The sequence below is a fragment of the Eretmochelys imbricata genome, chromosome 3 (genome assembly GCF_965152235.1).
Source record: "Eretmochelys imbricata isolate rEreImb1 chromosome 3, rEreImb1.hap1, whole genome shotgun sequence".
Classification (NCBI taxonomy): Eukaryota; Metazoa; Chordata; order Testudines; family Cheloniidae; genus Eretmochelys; species Eretmochelys imbricata.
The window spans coordinates 153,658,580-153,680,274 of record NC_135574.1 but is presented as its reverse complement, the minus strand read 5'-3'; the positions used below and the strand labels follow the sequence as shown (position 1 = coordinate 153,680,274).

General features: G+C 48.2%; 1 protein-coding gene across 1 annotated transcript in view; it reads left to right on the top strand.

Moving 5' to 3' along the window:
• The first annotated feature begins 866 nt into the window (after positions 1-866).
• The window catches only part of LOC144262234 (uncharacterized), a 75,518-nt gene continuing 54,689 nt past the window's right edge, over positions 867-21,695 (top strand). The window contains exon 1 of the mRNA XM_077811915.1: positions 867-1,051. Within this exon, the coding sequence (XP_077668041.1) occupies positions 947-1,051 (105 nt within the window). The 5' untranslated portion in view covers positions 867-946. The remainder of the gene's footprint in view (positions 1,052-21,695) is intronic.

Sequence of the window (21,695 nt, the reverse complement as noted above, 5' to 3'; positions counted from 1 at the left end):
GTCAGTAGTTGCCATAGGACAACACAGGCAGCCATATGATCCCGTACAGCAGGATCAGATTGTGTATGAGAGAGGAGGGCAGGGGCAAGGCTAGTAGAAACCCACCTTGATTCTTTTTTGTTTTAATAAGAAACACTTCCTTCTGCTACACAGCGAGTGATCTCTCTTGAATCCCCCTTCCAAGCTTTATAGTGTGTGTGTGTGTGTGGGGGGGAGACCTGTTATTCTGCCACTCCAGGACCCACAAAGTGGTTTGGGGGAGGGGGTGGCTCTCTGCCCCCTTCCATTTCCCTTTAAATGGAAGCCCTGCCCACTGAAATTGACACAGTCCTCCTTGACTGGCCAATGGGAGCCTTGGCTGGGTGTTCTGTTTGTTACAAGTTTCACATTGCTGGAAGACACAGAGACTGAGAGAGAGAAACAGAGAGTCAGTGTGTGTGTGAGGGAGCGTGGATGAGGGGGGGAAGAGAGCAAAGAGGGGCGCGACAGAGAAAGGCAGAGAGGGAGGATGCCTGTTTGGAGCAGCAGGCATCGGGGAGAGAGAGAGATGGCATATTAGACCATTACCATGAGCAGAGCCCAGGGCCTCTGCTAAACAGCTTTTTCATTTCTTAATAAAAACATATTCCACCAAATGTCTCCTGTCCCTTGCAGAGCCCTGCCAGCTGGTACCTTCACTCCTTCTGCAGCCTGTAGAAAGAAGGGAAGTTTCATTTTTTTTTAAGTGTTGAAAAGGGATTTTTTTTTTAAGCGAGGGCCAAAAGACAGAGCGTGGTGGAGGAGGAAGGGGAGGGGCAGTGCAGAAATCAGGGTAGCTGAAGCTTGGCCGCCTTTAGGAGGTCTGTGTACCTGGGGGGGTGCTTGAATGCAAGCTATTCTGAGTGCCTCCAAGCACTCAGAGCTGCAGCAGCAACAGCTCAGCAGATGTAGATGTGTGCGGGTGTGCATGCTTAACCCTTTCTTTGCTCCCTGGATTTATACCATGCTGAAGATCCTAACCAAAAAGCTCAGGGACCAGAGTTTGAATGAGATCCAGCCTTTCCAGCTAAAGGTAAGAAAAGCTCCCAGCATGTCTTTTTTTTTTTTTTTTTTTGGCATGCTGCAGCTAATTAATAACAGGGATAATAAAGCTATTAACTTTCAGCATTCTGTGCACTGGGTCAGTTGCCTTTCACCTTGCTCAGAGTGCCAGGCAGGGTTGGAATTGGCCTGTACTGCATTAACGTTATTAAGACCCATTCCTTTGAAGGCAGGCCTGCCTTTTTGCCAAGGCAGGATATAATATAGAAGGGGTGTGTGGTGGAGAAACATATATATTGGTCTTTTAGCCTAGTAATATTTTTAATAAGGTGCATGTCTGAGTGCTGAGAGAGTTGCCTAGCAGAGGTACTGTATCTGTATCACACCTCTTTGATGTTGCAGTAGCACCTAGAGAGCTCAGCCAGGTTGGAGCCCCATTGTGGTAGGCACTGTGTAAACATAACTAGCTCTGAGCTCCATTCGCTTCAGTATGTTTGCAATTCTCTTTCTCCTGGATCTGAAGGCCAGAATCAGACCTGGATTTTGCAGCCTGGCTCACTTCACTGACCTAAGGCTTTCTGAACCTTGCTTATATCCTTGTTTAGTTTGTACAGGAAAGCTAGGGACTGAAAACTCAGGACAATGTATATCCAAGCCCCCTCTGCAAAAGGCAAGGAGGAATTTATCAACCATATGCTGTGAAATAAAAATGGAGCCATGGTGAGAGGAATACAAAAAGTGCCGGGTTCTGGTTCAGGACACTGGGGGTGAATCTGGAGTAATCCTGCTGAAATCAGTGGAGTTTCACTGGATTTGCATTGGTGTAGGTGAGAGCAGAATCTGGCCGCAAATCAAAGAAGGGACCAGGGAAAAGTAGCAGCCTTTATTGCCTGGTTTGGGGGGGGGAGGGCGCTATGCCCCAGTCTCCAGTGGAGTCTTTTGTATGCATTACACAGGGGAAGATTGTAGTATGCATCTGTGCTACTGCATAGTTGCTCTGGCTAGATTGGTGGCAACTTTATGAGAAATGGGGCTGATATTTCCTCCATGTTCTTGTCCCGTTCACTTCTTCCAGTTTGGATTGTGGATTCTGTTGTTTTTGAGGTGTGGGGGGAAGAGGGAGTTGTTAGGAGGCAATAGGGACATTTAGATTGTGGCGGATTGATCCCACGCTGGACATGCTTTGTGCGTGGGCAGTGTGCAGGACTATTTCTTTGGGCCTTGTGTGGCGGTAGCCACCTTTTGTTTTAATTTTCTTTCTCTCTTTCTGAAACTTGAATTCCGAAACCTGCAGGATTTCTGGGGCTGCAGGTGAGACGTTGAGAACCAAGAGGGCCCCATAGGCTTTCAGGATGCACATGTGTTCACAGAAACTGGTGCTATAGGGTATCAGCAGCCATTTTATTCACACAAGCGCCAAGGTTCTGCGGCGCAAACAAGCAACTTGCATTTTTGAAGGCCTATTGATACGGCCTTTAAATCTCAGTGTCTCCAAAGCCTGACACTTAGGCCTGTGCAAGTGGCATTGCAACCTGCCGGAGTTGCTAGTACAATGACTGGCACAAATGTGCGTGGGCATGAAGCCAGATTTTCCACACTCTGGACTCAACGTGCCTTAATGGCCACTGGGGACAATGTGGAGCTGAACCACTGTGGGGAGCTCTGGCTGGGATTTTACCTCAGGCCAGCATCCCTTCCCCACTGTTTCATGGAGTACACAATACTATCCTTTGTGTGTCTGGATAGATCTTCTAGCGGCTGTTGACTTGGGGAAGGTACCACTGGGGACACGTGGAGTCCCTGTGGTTTGGAGAGTTGTGCTTGGTGTCTGGGGCCTGCCCCAACCCCACACCCGCTCCTGTACACATGCTGGGAGCAGCTGGTCGCAAACGGGCCCTCTGAGCTCCCCATTCTCAGAGCACACGTCAGCATCTCCTCAGCTTCCTGATGTGCACATTTTGCTGCGTGCGTGACGCATGTATTATTGGGTTACAATTACTCACCCAAGGCTGTTTCGAAAGTCTAAGGGGCCAGTCCTGCTGGCAGTGAAGTTAGTGGGAGTTTTGCCATGAATGGCAGTAATATCAGGTCCCTGGTTGTCAGACTAAGGATGAGTGAATCACTTTGGATAAAATAAGATCTGACCTCCAGCCAAAACCCAAACCAAGCAATTTCTGAGCTTTAAAAAAAAAAAAAAAAAAATCTGTTTAGCTGATTCCACGCACATTGTCCTGCGCTTCTGCACTTCACATGCTTGCTGGAAGTTCCTAATACCATGGAACGGACTGTTCTTACATTTCTAGCACTACTGGAAGCAGGCAGTATTGAAATCTTGCAACTCACACCATTCTTCAGTGGATTTCCAGCCCAATTTTGCAGACTCAAGAAGTTTGGAAAGATTTTTAGATTGGCACTCAAACTTTTGGATGTTTCTCAGAGTAGAGCCCCTGAACATTTTGTGGATCTAACTAATGGTACGGAATGTAATAAATGGGCTTAGTGCGTCTGGTCATGTTGCTTTAGTGGCTGGCTTCGTTGAGAATAAGAACCTGCTACCGTAGCAGCTGATGGAATTACTACTCTGGAGCTGCTTGTGCTGTCAGTGCTGGCGGCTCTGGGTTTTATTCCTACTAAAGATGGTGTCTTTATGCAAGTGGCCATTCCTTCCTTACACTGAGCTGTCCCATACAGCTTCACCTGTTGCCTTTGTCATGTGACCATATTTGCTAGCGAGGAGGCCCAACTTGAAACGTGAAATACAAAACCCTCAAAACCTCGATGGAGTGTTAGAAATCTAGAGGCAAAGCCAGATCTGAATTTTACAGTGTGGGACCCATCTTCTGTTACAACTGTCAGCTGTAGAACAGACTCTGTAGGGGCGGGGAGGGTGTCTAGAGGAATGAGAAAGGGAGTTTAAATTTGAGAACAGCATTTTGTTGAAATTTTCCAAGTGAGGGAGTAAGAGAGAACCATACCTCTCCAAGAGTCCTGCTTTTTAGCTGGGCCTCAACGAGGCCTCCAGAATTGAACCCCTGAAGCAGGTAGTTAGATATCCAAATGAGTGCAGTTATTTGTACTCCAACATGACACACTGGCAAATGATCCCCAGTTCTTTGCTAACAAGTGTCGTTTCAGACCTGACAAACTCAATACATCAAGTACATTGCTTACAGGGTATTTATCCATAAAGAGTAACATGTAAGGTCTCTGTTGAAAGCTTGCAACTTAGTGATATTCATAATCATAGTGCTACGTGTGTACATGTGGTATGTAAGGAATAATGTAGTTATATGGAAGTTTATGCCCTTGTGGTCTTACGGTTAAAAGGATTACCAAGGGAACGATATTACTTGGTGTCAGCCTGTTCATGAAGGAGGAAGTTGCTGCTTCTCCCTAGTTAGCTGGTGAGGTAATTCCAGGCTCAGTTGTCTACCATTGCCCCATCCCAGAACAGTCAATGGAAAAACATCAGACAACTGCAAACAGGCAAAGCCACTTGGAGGTAAAAAAGGACCATTACAACAGAAAAGGGGATTGCCCTGCCTATGAATAGAGACAAATGAATGTTTCAGTATAACACAGAGAGAAGAGAGGCACTCTGGATCCATTCACTGAGGAGACATCTTGTTGAACAGGGGTGTTTTCGTGTACGTTTGGATCCTGGTCCCTGTGAAACCAGCCAGCTCTGCAACAGACTGAACTTTGGGGGGAAAGCCTCGTGTATTAGATAGGAAAGGTAACTATTAATATTTATAGGCCCTAGTTTGTTTTCTGATTTTGTTTTGTATTCATTTGTTTCCATCACTCTCTCTTGTTTCTAGGGGAATTGCTATTCTTTCTTAAATAAACCTTCCTTTGTTTCGTTACAAATGCTGTATATTATTACGAGTGGTGGTTTAAGGGAAACCTAGTAAACTGAGGCACAGAGGATCTGGGATTTCTGTGAGTAGCTGGTGTCAGGGGTTGGGAGTCACAGGGAAATGCTTCAAAGGGACACGGCGACTGGGGTGCACTTCTTGGTAATCTGCAGGGCAAAGGCAGGGCTGGCTTAGCCCAGAGGAGAGTGTTCGAATGGTTAATAAGCTGGTGGTATTAGGGAGCTAATACCCAGTGACCACGGGTAAGGGTAAGCCTCCCACTCTCTAGAAGCAGAAGATGATAAGGTGACTCACAGTCCTGGGTATGCAGAGAACCATCACGCCCCAGTTTTGGGCTCACTGCATTGGAGATCATTTCTGGAAAAACTAGGCCTAACCACAGAAGGCCAGTTTTCAAAAATATGCCATGAAGTTGTACCTAGGTACATGGGATAAATAAGATGCAGGTAACCGAGTGTGCAAAAATATACAGCGATAGGAGCAAAATGGCTAATTGTGTCCAAATGAGTTTGCATGTGCAGCCGTAGCACTCTTTTTATTCACATAAATCACACAGATGCGTTTTTTCCATCCACAATTAACTGTTGTCACTACTGCATGCATGTAGTTGGTGCAATTTACGAGTCTAGTTTTTAAGCCTAGATTTCAAGCTCTTTGGGGCAGGGACTGTGTGTTCATTGTGTGTCTATACAATGCCTGTCAAACGAGGGCCTTGAGTGGTGCGCCTACGTGCTACTGCAATGCAAATAATCAGTGGCAGGTTGAAATACCTAGCCCAAGGGGCACAAAATTTATAGCGTTGATGCATCCATCACAGGTTCTAGCCAACCACTTTTTATTGACACCATGACAACAGTGAATAACTTTATTGACAACACAGTAATTGTTGAATTACTGTAACATCAACACATTTATTATTTTAATCCAGAATATTATTGAAATGACTCTGTATCTGGAATACTAATTCTGTTCTGGTGTGAAGCACTGTTTTCTGGGTAGGGGAACGAGAAGGGTGTCTACTTTTTAGCCCATGAAAGGCAGGCAAATGTTGTTCTCATCTGAGTCTCATTGTAACAGAGAACAGCCTCTCATGACTGCTCAGTGCATAGAGCAATATGGTCTGGTCCAGGGGTGGGCAAACTTTTTGGCCTGAGGGCTGCATCGAATTTCTGAAATTGTATTCCAGGGCTGGTTAGGGGAGGCTGTGGCTCCCCAAACAGCCAGGTGTGGCCCAGCCCCCCGCAGCTATCCGACCCCTCCGCTTCTAGCCCTCTGATGGCCCCTCGGCGAACTCTGCCCCATCCACCCTCCCCTGCTCCCTGTCCCCTGACCACCCCCGGACCTCCTGCACCATCCAACCCCCCTCTTCTTCCTGACTGCGCCCCCCCAGGACCCCTGCCTCATCCAACCACCCCTTCTCCCTGACTGTCCCTGAACACCCCGCCCCTAACTGCCCCCCGCTGCCCCATCCAACCCCCGGGACCCCTGCTCCCATTCAACCCCCCTGTTCCCCATCCTCTGACCACCCTGGCCCCTATCCACATCCTCGACCCCTGATCATCCACTGAACTCCCCTGCCTTCTATCCAACCTCCCCCTCACCCTCCGCACCGCTCCCTGCCCCCTTACCGCGCTGCCTGGAGCACTGGTGGCTGGCAGTGTGGCTGCACCAGGACAGGCAGCCACGCCGTGCAGCACAGAGCACCGGGTCAGGCTGGGCTCTGCAGCTGAGCTGCCCCAGGAGCTTGCAGCCCTGCCGCCCAGAGCATTGTGCCGGCGGAGCAATAAGCTGAGGCTGCGGGGGACGGGGGAACAGCAGGGGAGGGGCCGGGGGTGAGCCTCCTGGGCCAGGAGCTCAGGGGCTTGGCAGGAGGGTCCCGCAGGCCAGATGTGGCCCGCAGGCCGTAGTTTGCCCACCTCTGGTCTAATCAATAGAGAAGTCTCCTCATCAGCCCCCTCACTCCTTCAATTATTTCCCCCAGTGTCTGCCTCCAGAATCATCTACGGGATTCTGCCGTGACCCTCTGAGCTTTCGATGGGTCCTGGCAAGAAGCCATGGACGGATTTTGAGCCCTGGATGAAAAAGGTGAACCACTGGTCGAGTGGGCTAAACATGGGACTGGCAGACAGGGACTTCTGACCCTGCTCTGACTCATTACTCTGTATTGCCATGGGCACGCCACTTAACCGCTCTAGCCATTTACCAGGTCTGAATTTGGCCCCTCTCTCTCTCTCTGTTTCCCCATTTGTAAGATGAGGAAAATAGTATTTACCATCTAGCTCATTACTAATGCTGAATGGGTTCCCTTACAAAGCACTGCATAAGTGCTCATGATTATTATTCGTCAGGGCAGAGTATTGGCTTTCTGATTTTTCTGCTGCTGCTGCAGTTGTGTGCTCCATCTATCCGCTGGCCTCCTACCAGATTGCTCATTCAGCTGATGAAAGTCTTGCTCAATGGAATTTATTTTCATCCCTGTCTCCTTAGGAGGCTATTTCCCTCTTCCCTTTCTGCTTGCTGCTCATGCCTGTTTAGTTCTTCCCATCACAAAGAATTCATTCCCTTAAGATCGTCAGGCTCCGTTTAAAAATCTGAACTGAAGACATTTTCCTTTCCTCATCACTGTTCGCGGCTTTATGCTATTTTGGTTAGTTTCAATCTTATGTAGCATTTTTGGGGCGTCGAGCAATAACTAAGGACCCAATTTAGCAAGGTACTTTTAAGCAATGTGCCTAATTTTAAGCATGTAAGTACACCTACTGATTTAAAATGAACTGTTAATGTGCTTAAAGTTAAGCATATACTTAAATACCTAGTGGAACTGGGGCCTAAAATTACACCAGCAGGTTAAAATGAGATCCTTAGTTGATCCATATTACAGTATTGCCAACCCACAGCCATTCAAAATCATGACTCAGGAGGTTGCCAAAAGACATGAAATTGGCTTAAAAATTATGAGACCTTGAACAAATTTGGGGGTGCTTATGGGTTTTGAACTTTTAGGAGTCACATTTGCCAGCTTTTCTCCTCAGTCATGAGGGCTAGAAACTTAAATAAACAAAAAACCTGAAAGCTGAGATTTTCATATAATCTCTTGACTTCAGAAACTGGGGATTTAAGAAAAATATCACACAGTGTGAGCCTTGTGTAACTAGAAGTGAGAAGCCAGTGAAATGACACTGATTTATATCTGATAAAGATCTAACCTGTAGTTTTAAAAAATAAATGTCCTTAGCTGTGGGTCAAGAAGGGACCTCAGGGTTTGTCCCTATATTTACTAATCCTTGAGTTTATCGAATCTAAAAATTAAAAAAATCCTAATATACTTTACCTTCATTGTAACACTATTCATTTACTTTTTGAATTTCAGTGAAAATAGTTTGGTCCACTTGCTCTGGTTTATGGTCCATTTTGAGCTGGGTTCCCTTCCCGGATCCCAGGCAGCAGCAAACATGCACAGAAGTGTGTCTAAAATGCACCACAAGCGTTCAAGGTGCTACCCGAAGCCCTCTATCTGTGTGTGGCTTTGCACATTTGGCCCTTGTCGCTGGTCCAAACGACCTTCCTAGTTCCTCCTTATTTTTTTTCCCCCATCCTTAAAAGTCCCAGAGCAAGTATGGCATCTCTGTCCTTTTCAGGCTGGAGTGGGTTTGTCTGAGTGATGATTTCTCTTATCTGTGTTGGAGGTCATAGCTTGCAGTTGCGTACATGGGCATGAGGTAGAAGAGGAGACCTTTGAATGGGGAATTTCCTCTCTCGATATGGGAGTGCCAGCCTGCCAGCCAGATACAGCAATTTGGTGGGAAAGGGTCTGCAGTTGAGCTGGGGGGAAAAGAAATCCTCCTTTGCCCTTTCACCTATTACATATGAAACAACGTGTTTGTTCCAGACGTTTGTCTAAAGTCAGATTTGTTATTTGGAGGAGATAAACAAGACAGTGAGGCAACTAAGAATTAATATTGCTGTTGGCACCATGGCCAGTGGCTTTTAGGGAGCTGTGCTGCTGCCAGATGTGTGCGTGTGAGGGTGAGGGGGAGCCCAGCTGACAGACCGAGAGATCAACACCTTCTGGGTATATATTTTTGGGTAACAGAGGCCACTTCAGCTGGTTCGGATTGGACAGTTCTCTCTTGGGAAACCTGTCGGTGACATTCCTCAATCAGCCTGCAGGGGTCACTGTAGAGCAATGCAGCTCCCTCCCACTCTTTTTGCCTCCTCTCATCTAGAGACTGAGCAATTTTTTTTCCGGTGCCACAGCTTTCCCTGCCCTCTGCTAGCCTGAGTGAGCGAGAAGACGAGCACAGGGCTCCGGCTCAATGCACAGTGTATTGCATTGGTCACCAGGTTGGCTAGCTGGGTTGCTACTCATCTTGAATTGCGTGAGTCTAACCTGCAAGGGTAAAAGCAATCCCAGTTTCTGTTTGGGGCATCACTGGATTGCCGTGTAACATTGGCATGTAATCATGCAGAGGCTCAGGTGTGCTGGCCTGTTACCACTGGACCGGATCATGTGTGTGATGGGGAGGAAGCCCTGCTGGCTGGTTCTTGTGCTGCAAGATCAAATTCTCCAAAATGGGAGGACCTGGGGAAAATCTGCTGCCTGGTTCGAAAGGATCCAAAGCACTTAGGGTCACCCCAAATTTCTAGATGGTCCTGATTTCTGCCAGCAGCGTCTCCCGTGATCTGAGATTGTGGGCACCAGAACTGGACAACTGTGTGGCTAACAAGCTCTGAGATTTACTGAGGAGACATTTGAGCAGGTGGAGCCAAGGTCTGATCCTGAACGGCAAGTCCTTCGCTCTTGGCTCTCTTGACGGTGAAACGCATGTAATGTAAATGATGTACATCCCGAGGGGATGGGGCACTTAGATCCACTGGCCCCGAAAGGGTTAAACTGGGATTTATCTGGGTTGCCTGAAACATCTGTGCTGCCCCTTACAATGCATTTCCATTGGGAGGCATGTGTATTTAAAGTCCTACGGCTTCCTCAGCTTCCTCTCTGACCTTGGATGGATCTGGGGATGGGACCGCTGTAGGCAGCACCCATCTCCCCACCCCACCCATAGCTGCATGAGCTGAGGTCACTATTGTGAATAGGTATCACTCCCTCCCAATCTTCACTTCCCTTTCCCTTCTCCCTAACTTATTCCCTCTACTAAGTGCGTGCGGCAACTTTCTGCAAGTTCCTTCCTCCACTAACCCCCTCCCCGCCCGGCCCTGTGCCCTCCTGTGCTGCTCCCAGAAATCTTTTGACCACATCAGCAAAGCCATGAGCTTTGAGACACAAAAGTGGAGAGAGACTTACTGTGTGGCAGTGTCGTGTGTGGTTAACTGCTGACCAAGGTGAGGCTGTGGCAGGGGTGTTTGCTCCAGGCTGAATTCGGGGTGTGTGTGTCTTCTTATGGAAGAAGCTTGTTGGAGGCCAGATACTTGTCTTGGAGGGTGAGATGTGGGATGGGATGTTTGACTGAAAAAGGCAAGACTAGAATCAGGGAATCACACAATTTTCCTCCTCCTCACAATAAATTGCTAGACTCTACCGGCCCTTTAGGCTAACAACGTATAATTGGTTTGAGGAGACAACGCCCCTGCCCCTCACCGCCTGCAAATTCACTAGTTACCTCTGCGGTTGGGCGTTCCAAGGCATAGGAACCCTACAGTACTGGACCCATACCTTTCTGCTGTCTGGCAGGAAGGGCAGGCCTTGTCTTTGCCGGCAGGACCTCGGTGGTATTCAGCGGCATTCACCCTGCACAGCAGAAAATGCCCAGCAGGCCAGGAGGAATTTGAAGGCTTTATGGCTCCAGGGTGGCTGTACTTTTCACCCCTTGCTCCGTCTCGCCGTGGGCACCCTTCTAAGTGCCCGACCCAGCGCCTGCCCATCTCTTAAGGCGGAATGCAGCTCTTGTGGACACTTCTCCTCCTGTTCGCGATCATGCTGACTGCCTCCTCCCATTCATGAGCCTGTAACATCCCAGTGGAAACTACAGCCACCGCTTACCTGTAAAAAGAATACTGGGAACATATTTAGCAAATTGTAACAGTCTCTCAATTCAGCCTCGCAGTGGGGAAGGAAGCGAGCCAGCACCAGGGGCCCAGTCTGTCTGTGGGGTTTGTAGGATGCCTATCACTGTAAAGTCTGGTGGAGCCACCGCAGTATGGTTGGGCAAACCATTTTGAATGAAGTGAGAGCTGATCCGAGCCCCTTGTCTGAAATCCAAGGGGGGAGGGGGCAGGAATGAGTTCTCCCTAGCTATGTAATCAGCAACAGGGCTGGGGCTTTTGTCTCTCTCCGACAGGTTTGTCTTTGCCCACTGCAACCACTGAGACTAGCTCAGTTAAGTCTCTCTACAGGGCACGCATGATCTGGGCCTTCATTTAGTAGTAGATGAGGTGCTCTCTGGAGAGTCAGGGCTGAGCTAAGCCCATGCAGCAAGGAGCTCTGTATTCTGAAGCACAGCGGTAACTATCCTAGGAAGCCAGCGTTTGAGAAGTGGCCTGCTTTCCTAGGTGTGTCCGGGGTGAGACCAGCTGCCTCAGACACTTAATGTCACCAGTTTGGATGGAACAAGCTGCTGCTTGAGGAAAGGCAGGAGTTTTCCGGCTTGAAGGGGGAGAGTGAATGAGCGAGATTGAGGATGATTTGCAGTTAATCCCCTTCCCTTCCAGCCACGATGATGGTTTGTTTCATAAATGTATTTACACAGCTCCAGCTTCCCCCTGAGATGATATGTGCGTCATGGGGAGTCCTGGAAACAGCAGGAGCAGATCTCTGATTCAGCACACGTGTGCGTCGTGCACTCGCATACGTTCCCAGCCTCTCTGTCCTGAACGCAGTCACGCATGCTCAGCAATGTTGTCACACGCACGTTTGCGCACAGAGATGAATGTTGCTAGCACCGAGAGGTGAACACAACCACTCGTTCAAACACTTGCATGGATGCACCAAAGCACATACCTTTGCTCTCACTCCCTGGTGCTCCCGTGCACACACAACAGCCACACATCTATACTTGCACCCAGACATGCTTCCAGATATACTGGCTTGCATTGTCTCACATGTGCACCGATGAACTGCCATTCACATGTAAGCAGAGTCAGGATGAGCTCTACCCTGACATCTGGTGGCGAGTCATGGTGGGTTGTGGAAAAGAACTTCAGGGGCTGATCTCATTTGCATAGGCACACCCACCCCGCCTAGATGGTCACTTTGGCTGCTGTAGGAGCCCCAGTTTCTCTGTTATTGGGGCAGGAATAAACTGTTATTATCCTGATTATGTGAATCAAGGACAGTGGAACTGTACTTGGCCTTTTGTTATGATGGAGGGACTCACCATCAACTAAGCAGCACTCGCTAGACAAGGGTCATGGGTTCCAAAACCCAGTGAATGGAGAGAGGTTGGGGATAGGTATTAATACTGGGTGGTATGGGCCCTATGGGGGAGGGTATTACATGCTAATTGCACTTCCTCCTCTCTCTACTGTGGAATATCAGGGCTAATTTTGATTCATGAGGAATCTAGTTACAGGCTGTTGAGCTGAATTCACTTTGGGCCAATGGTGCACCAGCACTGAGGCTCTACTATTACAAGCTGAAATCACTGAGCGTTGTGTTACGTAGTGGGGTAGCCTGAAGATATATTGCGGAGCAGTTTGCGGGATGGCTGGCAGAGCAGAGCAGTTTGCGGGATGGCTGGCAAAGCACAGAGTCTGAGTGTAGCAAAGCCTTTTAATAACAGAGAAACAATGTGGCATTATGTTGGGGAAACACCACCAACAGGATTCATAACACAACCCATGAACAAACAACCCACCCCAAGCAAATTAGGGTGTGTCCTTTCCCTTTGGTTCTTGAGTCCAGCAACCCAAAATCACCCAAAGTCCCAAAAGTCCAACACCCCAAAAGTCTGTCCCTGGTCAGTGCAGTCCCAGAGTTCAAAAGTTTATCTGCAGAGTTTTACCTCCCAACCTGGGTGGAGATGGGGGGGGGGGTTTAAGGGGCACTTTACGTGGTCCAAAGCCAATTGCCCCACCTCTCCATAGGGCTCCGCTCCCCCAGCCGTCCCACGAATTGCTCTGCTCTGCCAGCCGCCCCATGAGCTACTCCAGACATCCCACAAACTGCTCCACTCCACCAGCCACTCTGTTCTGCCAGCCGTCCTATGAGCCGTTCCAGCCGTTAACCGTTTTACTGGTCTTATTACCCTATCTCGTCTATTGAGAATTTCTGTTGCAGGGGTAGGCAGGACATCTTCTTGAGCAACGGTTGGAGAGGTTTCCTTTGAGGATCCCTCGGCTACTGGTATAGGTCCCTGTATTTCCAGTTCTGACCATGGAAGGTCCAACGTGACTAGGGCCCCCTCCCCCTGGATGTCTCCACTGTCCAATAATCTGTGTGCATCATCACAGGCGGGTCCCATCGGTGCCACAGGGGTACCAGTAACGGGCCTAAATACCTCTGCCATGGGGTTTAGGGCGGAGGAGGGGGAGATCTCTCTTGGTTCAGCTGATCGAGACTGAAATCTTGTCTCCATTCCAGGATACACCATGGTTGTGTCTTCCTCCTCAGACTCACTCTCGGATGTGCTGAATAGGGGTAGGTTAGCTGCAGGGGGCCCGCTGTCCGTGTTGGATGGTGGCTTTGGTCTAGCACCTTTATCCTGCCCGGTTGCCCTGTTGTGGTCCATCTCATAAGGGGTGCCTACCAATTCCCCCACAGGGAGCAAAAGGTTTCTATGCACTGTCTTTATTTGCCCTGGACCCTCTTCAGGTTTGATCTTGTAGACCGGCAGGTCTCCCAGTTTTTCCATCACCAGGTAAGGTATTGCCTTCCATCTGTCAGCTATCTTGTGTTTGCCAGCAATACCCAAATTCCGCAGCAGGACTCTGTCCCCTGCTGGAGCTCCTGCAAACGTACCCTAGCATCATATCGATGTTTGTTGCGGTCTGTGTTCTTCCGAGCCGCAGATGAAGCTAAGTGATAGGCATCCTGCAGCTTTTCCCTTAGTCGGGATACATATTGCTGATGAGTTTCATAACTATCTCCATCCTCTGATGCACCAAAGCACAAGTCTATGGGTAATCTTGGTTCTCGCCCAAACATCAAGAGATATGGGGTGACTCCTGTAGCATCGTTCTTTGTGGCGTTGTAGGCATGCACCAGAAATGCGACATGTTGGCTCCAGGTTGTTTTCTGCTCTGGTTGCAAAGTCCCCAACATATCTAACAGGGTTCTATTGAACCTCTCTGGCTGAGGAACACCTTGTGGGTGATGAGATGTTGTCCTAGACTTTTTAATTCCCGCTATCCTCAGCACCTCCTTCAGAAGGTGACTCTGAAAGTCCCACCCCTGATCTGAGTGTATCTGGGCTGGGAATCCATAGACTGAGAAATATTTGTCCCTGAATACTCAAGCGACGGCGGTGGCCCTCTGATCACCTGTGGGATATGCCTGCGCATACCGTGTAAAATGGTCAGTCACTACTAGAATGTTCCCAACATTCCTCCTGTCTACCTCTAAAGACAAGAAATCAATGCATACCAGTTCCAAAGGTTTGTTGCTGGTGATGTTCTTGAGATATGCAGCCCTCGTGGGCAGAGTTTTCCTTTGAACACATCGAGCGCAAGTCTCACATTTCTTGCGAACATCTTCAGCCATCTGGGGCCAATAGAACCTACTACGAATAAGTTCCAGGGTCCTCTCCATCCCTAAATGCCCAAAGTCATCATGCAGGGCCCTCATGGCCAGGGCTCTGTACTCTTTTGGCAGCACTAGTTGTGCTTGTTACTTTTGTAAAAGGTCGGTGGTCATTCGGTGTAGCACTCCCTGGATCAGTTTTAGTTTGGTCCATTCTCTCAATAGTAGTTTACCCTCCGGGTTAGGTGGGACAACCGCAGCTGGGCTTCGCCCCTCCCTTTTGGCCAGTAGTGTATCATGAATGTCAATATCTTGCAGCTGGGCTTCTTGCCAGTCAGCTGCATTGAGCATGGGCAAGGGAGATTGGTCCAATGCAATATAGTTCACTGAAGCAGAAGGCACGCATTCAGGGGGCAGGCCCAAAGCTTCTGCAACACATCCATGAAGGCTCTCACGGGCCTCTGGCTCTCGGCAACTCACACTGCAAATAGCTCTCACTCCATCTGTGGGTATCACAGCAACTTCTGGTGCCTGCAGACGCCTGGACTATGCATCTGCATCTACATTGCTTCTCCCTGATAGGTATTGAATGCTGAACTCATAGCTAGCCAAGGCAGCCACCCATCTCTGCCCTGTAGCATCCAGCTTAGCACTTGTGGATTAGCACTTGTGGATAAGTCAGCGGATTGTTGTCTGTCCACACCTGGAACTGAGCACCATACAAGTAGTCTTGAAATTTCTCAGTGATGGCCCATTTCAAGGCCAAGAATTCCAGCTTGTGGGTGGGATAGCGAGTTTCACTATCAGACAGTCCTCGACTGGCAAAGGCTATGGGTTTATGTTTGCCTTCCACTTCCTGGTACAGGACTGCTCCCAGACCCTCCAAACTGGCATTAGTATGCAGGATAAATGGTTTGCTTGGGTCAGCAAAGACTAGGACTGGAGCATGAGTTAGGCAAGTAATGATTTCTTGAAAAGCCCTTTCACATCTCTCATCCCACCGTGGCCCAAATGGTTCGAAGGGGCCATAGTGTTGCTGCACAGGAGGCTATGGGGACCTCCCCTTATTCTTGTTCTTAGATTTGTTCTTGCTGGACTGGTATCCCCTGGTAAGATCATTCAGAGGCTTTACAATCGTAGCATGGTTTTTCACAAATCTGCGGTAGTAGCCACTAAATCCAAGAAAGGTCTTGAGTTCTCTGTAGTTACTTGGACATGGCCATGTAGTGAGTGCTTCTATTTTATCGGGATCAGTACTCGCACCTTCTTGGGACACGATGTGACCCACAGACTTTACTGAGGTTCTGCAGAAATGGCATTTGTCAGTTGAAAGCTTCAGACCATAATTCTCCAACCTATCAAGCACTTTAAGAAGTCTTTCTTCATGCTCCTCTAAGGTTCTTCCAAACACAATCAAGTCATCCAAATAAACCAACACTTGCAGTAAATTCATGTCTCCCACAACTTTCTCCATGAGACGTTGAAAGGTGGCAGGTGCTCCAGAAATCCCTTGGGGCATGCGTTTGAACTGATAAAACCCTAATGGGCAGATGAAGGCTGTCTTCTCCTTATCTTCTTCTTCCAGAGGGATCTGGTATCCACTTCGAAGATCCGACACAGAGAACCACTGGCTTCCCAGCAAACAGTCTAAGGCATCTTGGACTCGAGGCATAATGTACTGGTCAACCACAGTATGGCTGTTTAGGGTGCAGTAGTCAATACACATCTGGATTTTCCCATTCTTTTTACGGACCACCACAATGGGTGAGGCGTATGGGCTGCGGGACTCTGTAATGATGCCATTTGCAGCCAGCTCCTGAAGATGATGTCGCACATCTTCCATCTCAGAGAGAGCAATCTTCCTAGATCTCTCCCTGAAAGGTCAAGAGTCATGTAGTCTGATGTTGTGCTCTATACCTTTTGCACATCCCACATCCCACTCATGCAGTGAGAATACTTTGGATCTTTCACAAAGTTTCTTCCTCAGGCGATCTTTCCACTCTCCGGACACTGGTGAATCTCCAAAGTCAAACTTTGCTGGGTCTATTGCCGGAACTTGAGTTTCACACTGGGGTTTTACAATCGACTCAGGCTCAAAGAGGTCTGCTATCTTTTGTCCTTGCTTCACAACAACAGCACGACTCGTTTCATTAGCTATCAGTATAGTCATCTTGTCTTGGGCTTCAGCAGGCAGGGTTATGACTCCACTGGGGACCAGCACTCCTTCCAGGAGCTTTCCTCCCATTGGCTGCTCTATCGTTGCTAACGTCCCTTTACTGCCTTTCAGCCAGGTACTCATGACAAGCACTTCTTGCTCTGTCCTTGCAGGCACTACGAAGGGGGTTGTGCCCGCGTACTTCAGTGCCCCAATCAGTAGCTCAGATGTCTCCCTTTTAGTGCTCTCAATTTTGCTATAGGCTTCAGCACAAAGCATATGGATCATCAGGGTGTTCAGGTACTGGTCCCCAGCCCGTCTTCTGCAGTAATCCGCGGGTACCTTGAAGAGCCTGAAGTTGGTCCCTATCAGCATAGACACAGACACAGGTCCCTTTAGGATCAGGGCATATTAAGGCAGCTGTGTCTACCTCTTCTCTTACCCCAGCCACCTCCTCTGGGAATTCCAGGTGCACTATGACATCCCCTTGGTAGGGGTATTCATCCATGCTGAGGCCACATAGGCCAAGGCTAGTCAGTGGCTGTATAGGCAGGTTCCTAAGCATCTGTTGGTAGAATGACTGAAATATAATAGTCACTTGAGATCCAGTGTCAAGCACTGCTTTACACTCCACCCCTTCAATGCTCACCGTGACCTCTGCTTGAGGCCCTATCAGTCCTGTGGGGATCCCGCCTGGACAGTCTTTTCTGGGGGAATCTTCAAATCCTGCAGGCGGTCCCTGTCCCCAGACCCTCTGGCAGCTGCCGGATCTTTCCCAACTGATCCTCAGCTTTCCATACACTAAGGAGGGATTTTCTTCATTACGGCACTTGGTAACACTGTGTCCATCCTGACCACATTGGTAGCAGAAGAATTGTCCTTTCCCCCTTCGCCTGGGTGGGACGGTGGCTCTATTTGCTTGGGGTGGGTTTTTTGCTCATGGGTTGTGTTACGAATCCTGTTGGTGGTGTTTCCCCAACATAATGCCACATTGTTTCTCTCTGTTATTAAAAGGCTTTGCTACACTCAGACTCTGTGCTTGCGAGAGGGGGAAGTATTGCCTCTTGGAGGCGCCCAGCGAGGGTGGTATATATTTGTCCCAGGTCACTGGGTGAGGGCTTGAGCCAGTTTTGCATTGTGTTATTGGAATGGAACCCCTAGATACTGAACCCGGCCCTTGTTTCTGCCAACTCTGATGGGCAGAAGGGTTACACACATGCATGCAGACATTATATGCACATTTGGCCCTCGTGCTCCACCCCATGACCTGTGGCTTGGGAACATTCAGATGTGTGTGTGTGTGTGTGTGTGTGTGTGTGTGTGTGTGTGTGTGTGTGTGAACTGGAGACCCCCATTCCTGCTAGTTTCACACACAGGTTTAGCGTGGTTAAATAACAACTATGGAGATGCATGATCGTTGTCTGCAGATATTTGTAAGGTGGAAAGACCAAAAAGGGAGAGTAACTCTTAAGTGTGGTCTCTAGGGGTCTAACTATAATAAGAGTATTGGGATGTAATTGAACAAAGGAAAAGTCTAGACTGAGTATCAGGTGACATATTCTACTGGTAAGATCTGTTGGATGGTGCAATGGCTTCCCCAGGGAAGTGCTGGGGGAGAGATAGGATGACTTAGTAGGTGCCAGGGTTCCCTCCCCACTCTGAACTCTAGGGTACAGATGTGGGTACCTGCATGAAAGACCCCCTAAGCTTATTTCTACCAGCTTAGGTTAAAACTTCCCCAAGGCACAAATTCTTTGCCCTTGGAGAGTGCGCTGCCACCACCAAGTGATTTAACAAAGAATCAGGGAACGGACCACTTGGAGTTCCTACTCCCCCCCTCTAATATCCCCCAAGCCCCCACACCCCCTTTCCTGGGGTGGCTTGAGAATAAACAAGATGAGCACAGACCAACCTTGGGGTTTTTTAGGACACTAAAAAAAATCCCAGTCAGATTCTAAAAGAAACAGAACATTATTATAAAGAAAAAAGGTAAAAGAAGCACCTCTGTAAAATTAGAATGGAAGATAATCTTACAGGGCAATCAGATTCAAAACCACAGAGGATTTCCCTCTGGGCCAAACTTTAAAGTTACAGAAAGAAAACCAGGAATACACCTTCTTCTCAGCACAGAGAAAATCACAAGCCAAAACAAAAATAAGCTAACACATTCCCTTGCTAGTACTTACTAATTCGAATGGAGTTGGATTACTTGCTTTCTTGATCTGTGTCCGGCAAGCACACAGAACAGACAGACCAAAACCTTAAACCCCCCAACCCCAGATTTTGAAAGTATCTTGTCCCCTTATTGGTCCTTTTGGTCAGGTGCCAGCCAGGTTACCTGAGCTTCTTCCTTCTTAACCCTTCACAGGTGAAAGGATTTTGTGCCTCTGGCCAGGAGGCATTTTATAGTACTGTATACAGGAAGGTTGTTACCCTTCCCTTTATATTTATGACAGTAGGTATTTTCCATCTCTAATTGCTGTGATTCTGGAATTAGACCTCACTTGGTGGTTTTGTGAATGCCATGTGAGGTAGAACGGAGCATAGCTTATTGTCGCGTGGCTAGTGCTAAAAACCTATTTGTCTCAGTATGATAAATAGTTATACGGATGCTAGAAGCCACATCTATCCATGTGGGCATTTATATCACTCTGCTCTCTGTACCAGAGTATGGGAACACTTATGGGCACTCCCGTGGTATTACTGCCACGGGCTCAGTTTTTCCATTCTAATCATCGTTAAAAGCACAGAGTACGCTCTTTGGGGTAGGGACCATCTCTTGCTGGGCATGCCTTCACTGAAGCGTTAACTCGTTATCTCCACTGGAGTTACTCAGCTTGAGCGAGAGCAGTCACAACGTGAAATGACACTCCAGCTGCCACGGTGTGTGGCATGCTGAGACTTCTGAGGGCATGTCCCTAGGGTTGCCAGCCCTCAAGGATTGTCCTGGAGTCTCCAGGAAATAAAGATCAATCTTTAATTAAAGATAATGTCATATGATGAAATCTCCAGGAATTCAACCAACCAAAGTTGGCAACCCGACATATCCCATGCTTCTTAGCACTGCAGTAAGCTGAGCCGCTCTGTGTATTCTTTTCCAGGGCATTGTGGGAGAACTTGTCTGCCCTTTCTGGGCACATGGGGCATTGTGGGAAGGCACTGGAGGAGTAGCGATGCTCGAGGAGGTAACCTGCTTCCATATTGCAGAGTGGACATGTTAGCAGCTGACAAGTTTTAGCCTATCCCCCTTGCTAAGCCAGCCAGCTTGAGTTAACAGCAACCACAACTGAGTTCAGTGTGTGTGGACAGAACTCAAGTTAGGGCCAGCAATCGAGTTACAAGTTGTTAACTCTGCATTGAAGAGAAGCCCACTGTGTGTTTGTATAGCGTGTCCCACAGTGGGGCTTCAGTCTCCATTGGAGCCTCTGGGCACTGCTGTAATACAAATAATAGCAACATATTCTATCAGCTCTGTGGACAATTGGAGGACTTCATACTCCATGGCTGTTAACGTGGCACCTCTCCTCAGCGCTAAATGTCCTTATTAAATTTTGTGTGTGTGTGTGTGTGTGTACTCATGAAAGCACGCGCACAATATAATCTTAGCTGCTGTGGAGAAACAAGCAACCGCATTAACTTCAGCAGCATGCCAAGCTCAGGAAAATCCAGCTCCTGCAGTTTTATGGTTTGACAAGTAGTAGTGGGAAATTATCAAACCGCCCAGGAAGGAAAATAACTTCCAGTTTCTAGCAGGGCATTGCAAATACAGGAGGGTGAGAAGCAAATGTGAAGGGATGTAGGGAATACTTGCCAATGTCCACTTACATCAGACTGCAGGATGGTGGTTGGGTTGATACAGCTGCCGTGCCTGTGTTGGGTGCCAGCTGTAGACCTTCTCCACTCCTCTTATTTGTTTTTTCCACATATGGCCCCAGTGAAGTGAATTTTCTTCTTCACTGCTAGTCCTGCGTGCACCTGTTGGGCTGTGTCACTCCTGTGATATTTCCTGGGGACCAGTGGAGTATGAGAAGATGGATGTGTATCAACATCATGTGTGCATTCTAACTGGATCACCATGCAATTTAAAAGGCAGCCTATTAAAAACTTTTAAAGGAAGTATCTTTTCTCCCCCTCCCCCATACACAACTCATAATTAACCTGTGAGACTCATTGCCACAGGATACTGTTGTGGGCCAAGAGTCTAGCAGGATTCAGAAAAAGATGTTGATAATTAGATGAATAATAGGAACATGCAGTTATTTTAGGCATGATTAAAAATGTATGGGGGATAGAAAATTGTATGCTTTGGGCAACCACTAATTGCCTGGGATTACAAAGAAAATTCTTCTACAGGCAGTTTATTCCAAAATTGTCCATTACGTGGGATTTCTTGGGATTCTTGCATCTTCTTCTGAAACATCTGGTGCTGGCCACTAGCAGAGATGGGATACGGGCTAGCTGGATATCGGGTCTGAGCACTATGGTAATACCGATGTGTGCCACATTCAGCAGTGTGGCAGGCACAGCCTCCATAGGCGTATCAGCACATTTGGCAACACAATAGGTGTGTTTTCCCCAGCTATATGTGGAATGTTCAGCAGAATGTCAGATGTGTTCTATCTAGAATGGGACGCAAGCTGCGGCAATTTGATCCGGGGCTCTGCTTTAGTCCATCTCAGGCACAGGGGCCATCCACCAAATTTAGATTAAAAAATTCCAAACAAACCCATACCCCTCATGTTAGTAGGTGCTTGGATATGGGGTTTTGGTTCAGGCTCATTGGTTGGCCAAATCCAGGTATATCTGGAATTGTCAGCAGCTTGAAATGTCTATTCCAAATATACCTAGAACATTTAGCACCAGTCAGAGTGGCTGCTAAATCAAGTCGCTGCTAGTGGGGAAAGCCTAATGGTGGGGTGTTTGTGTGGGTTGAGTGGTGGCAGGCCATGTGCATTTGTGGGCGTGTGGTGGCCTGGCATGTGTGCCTGTAGGAAAGGGGCATTGT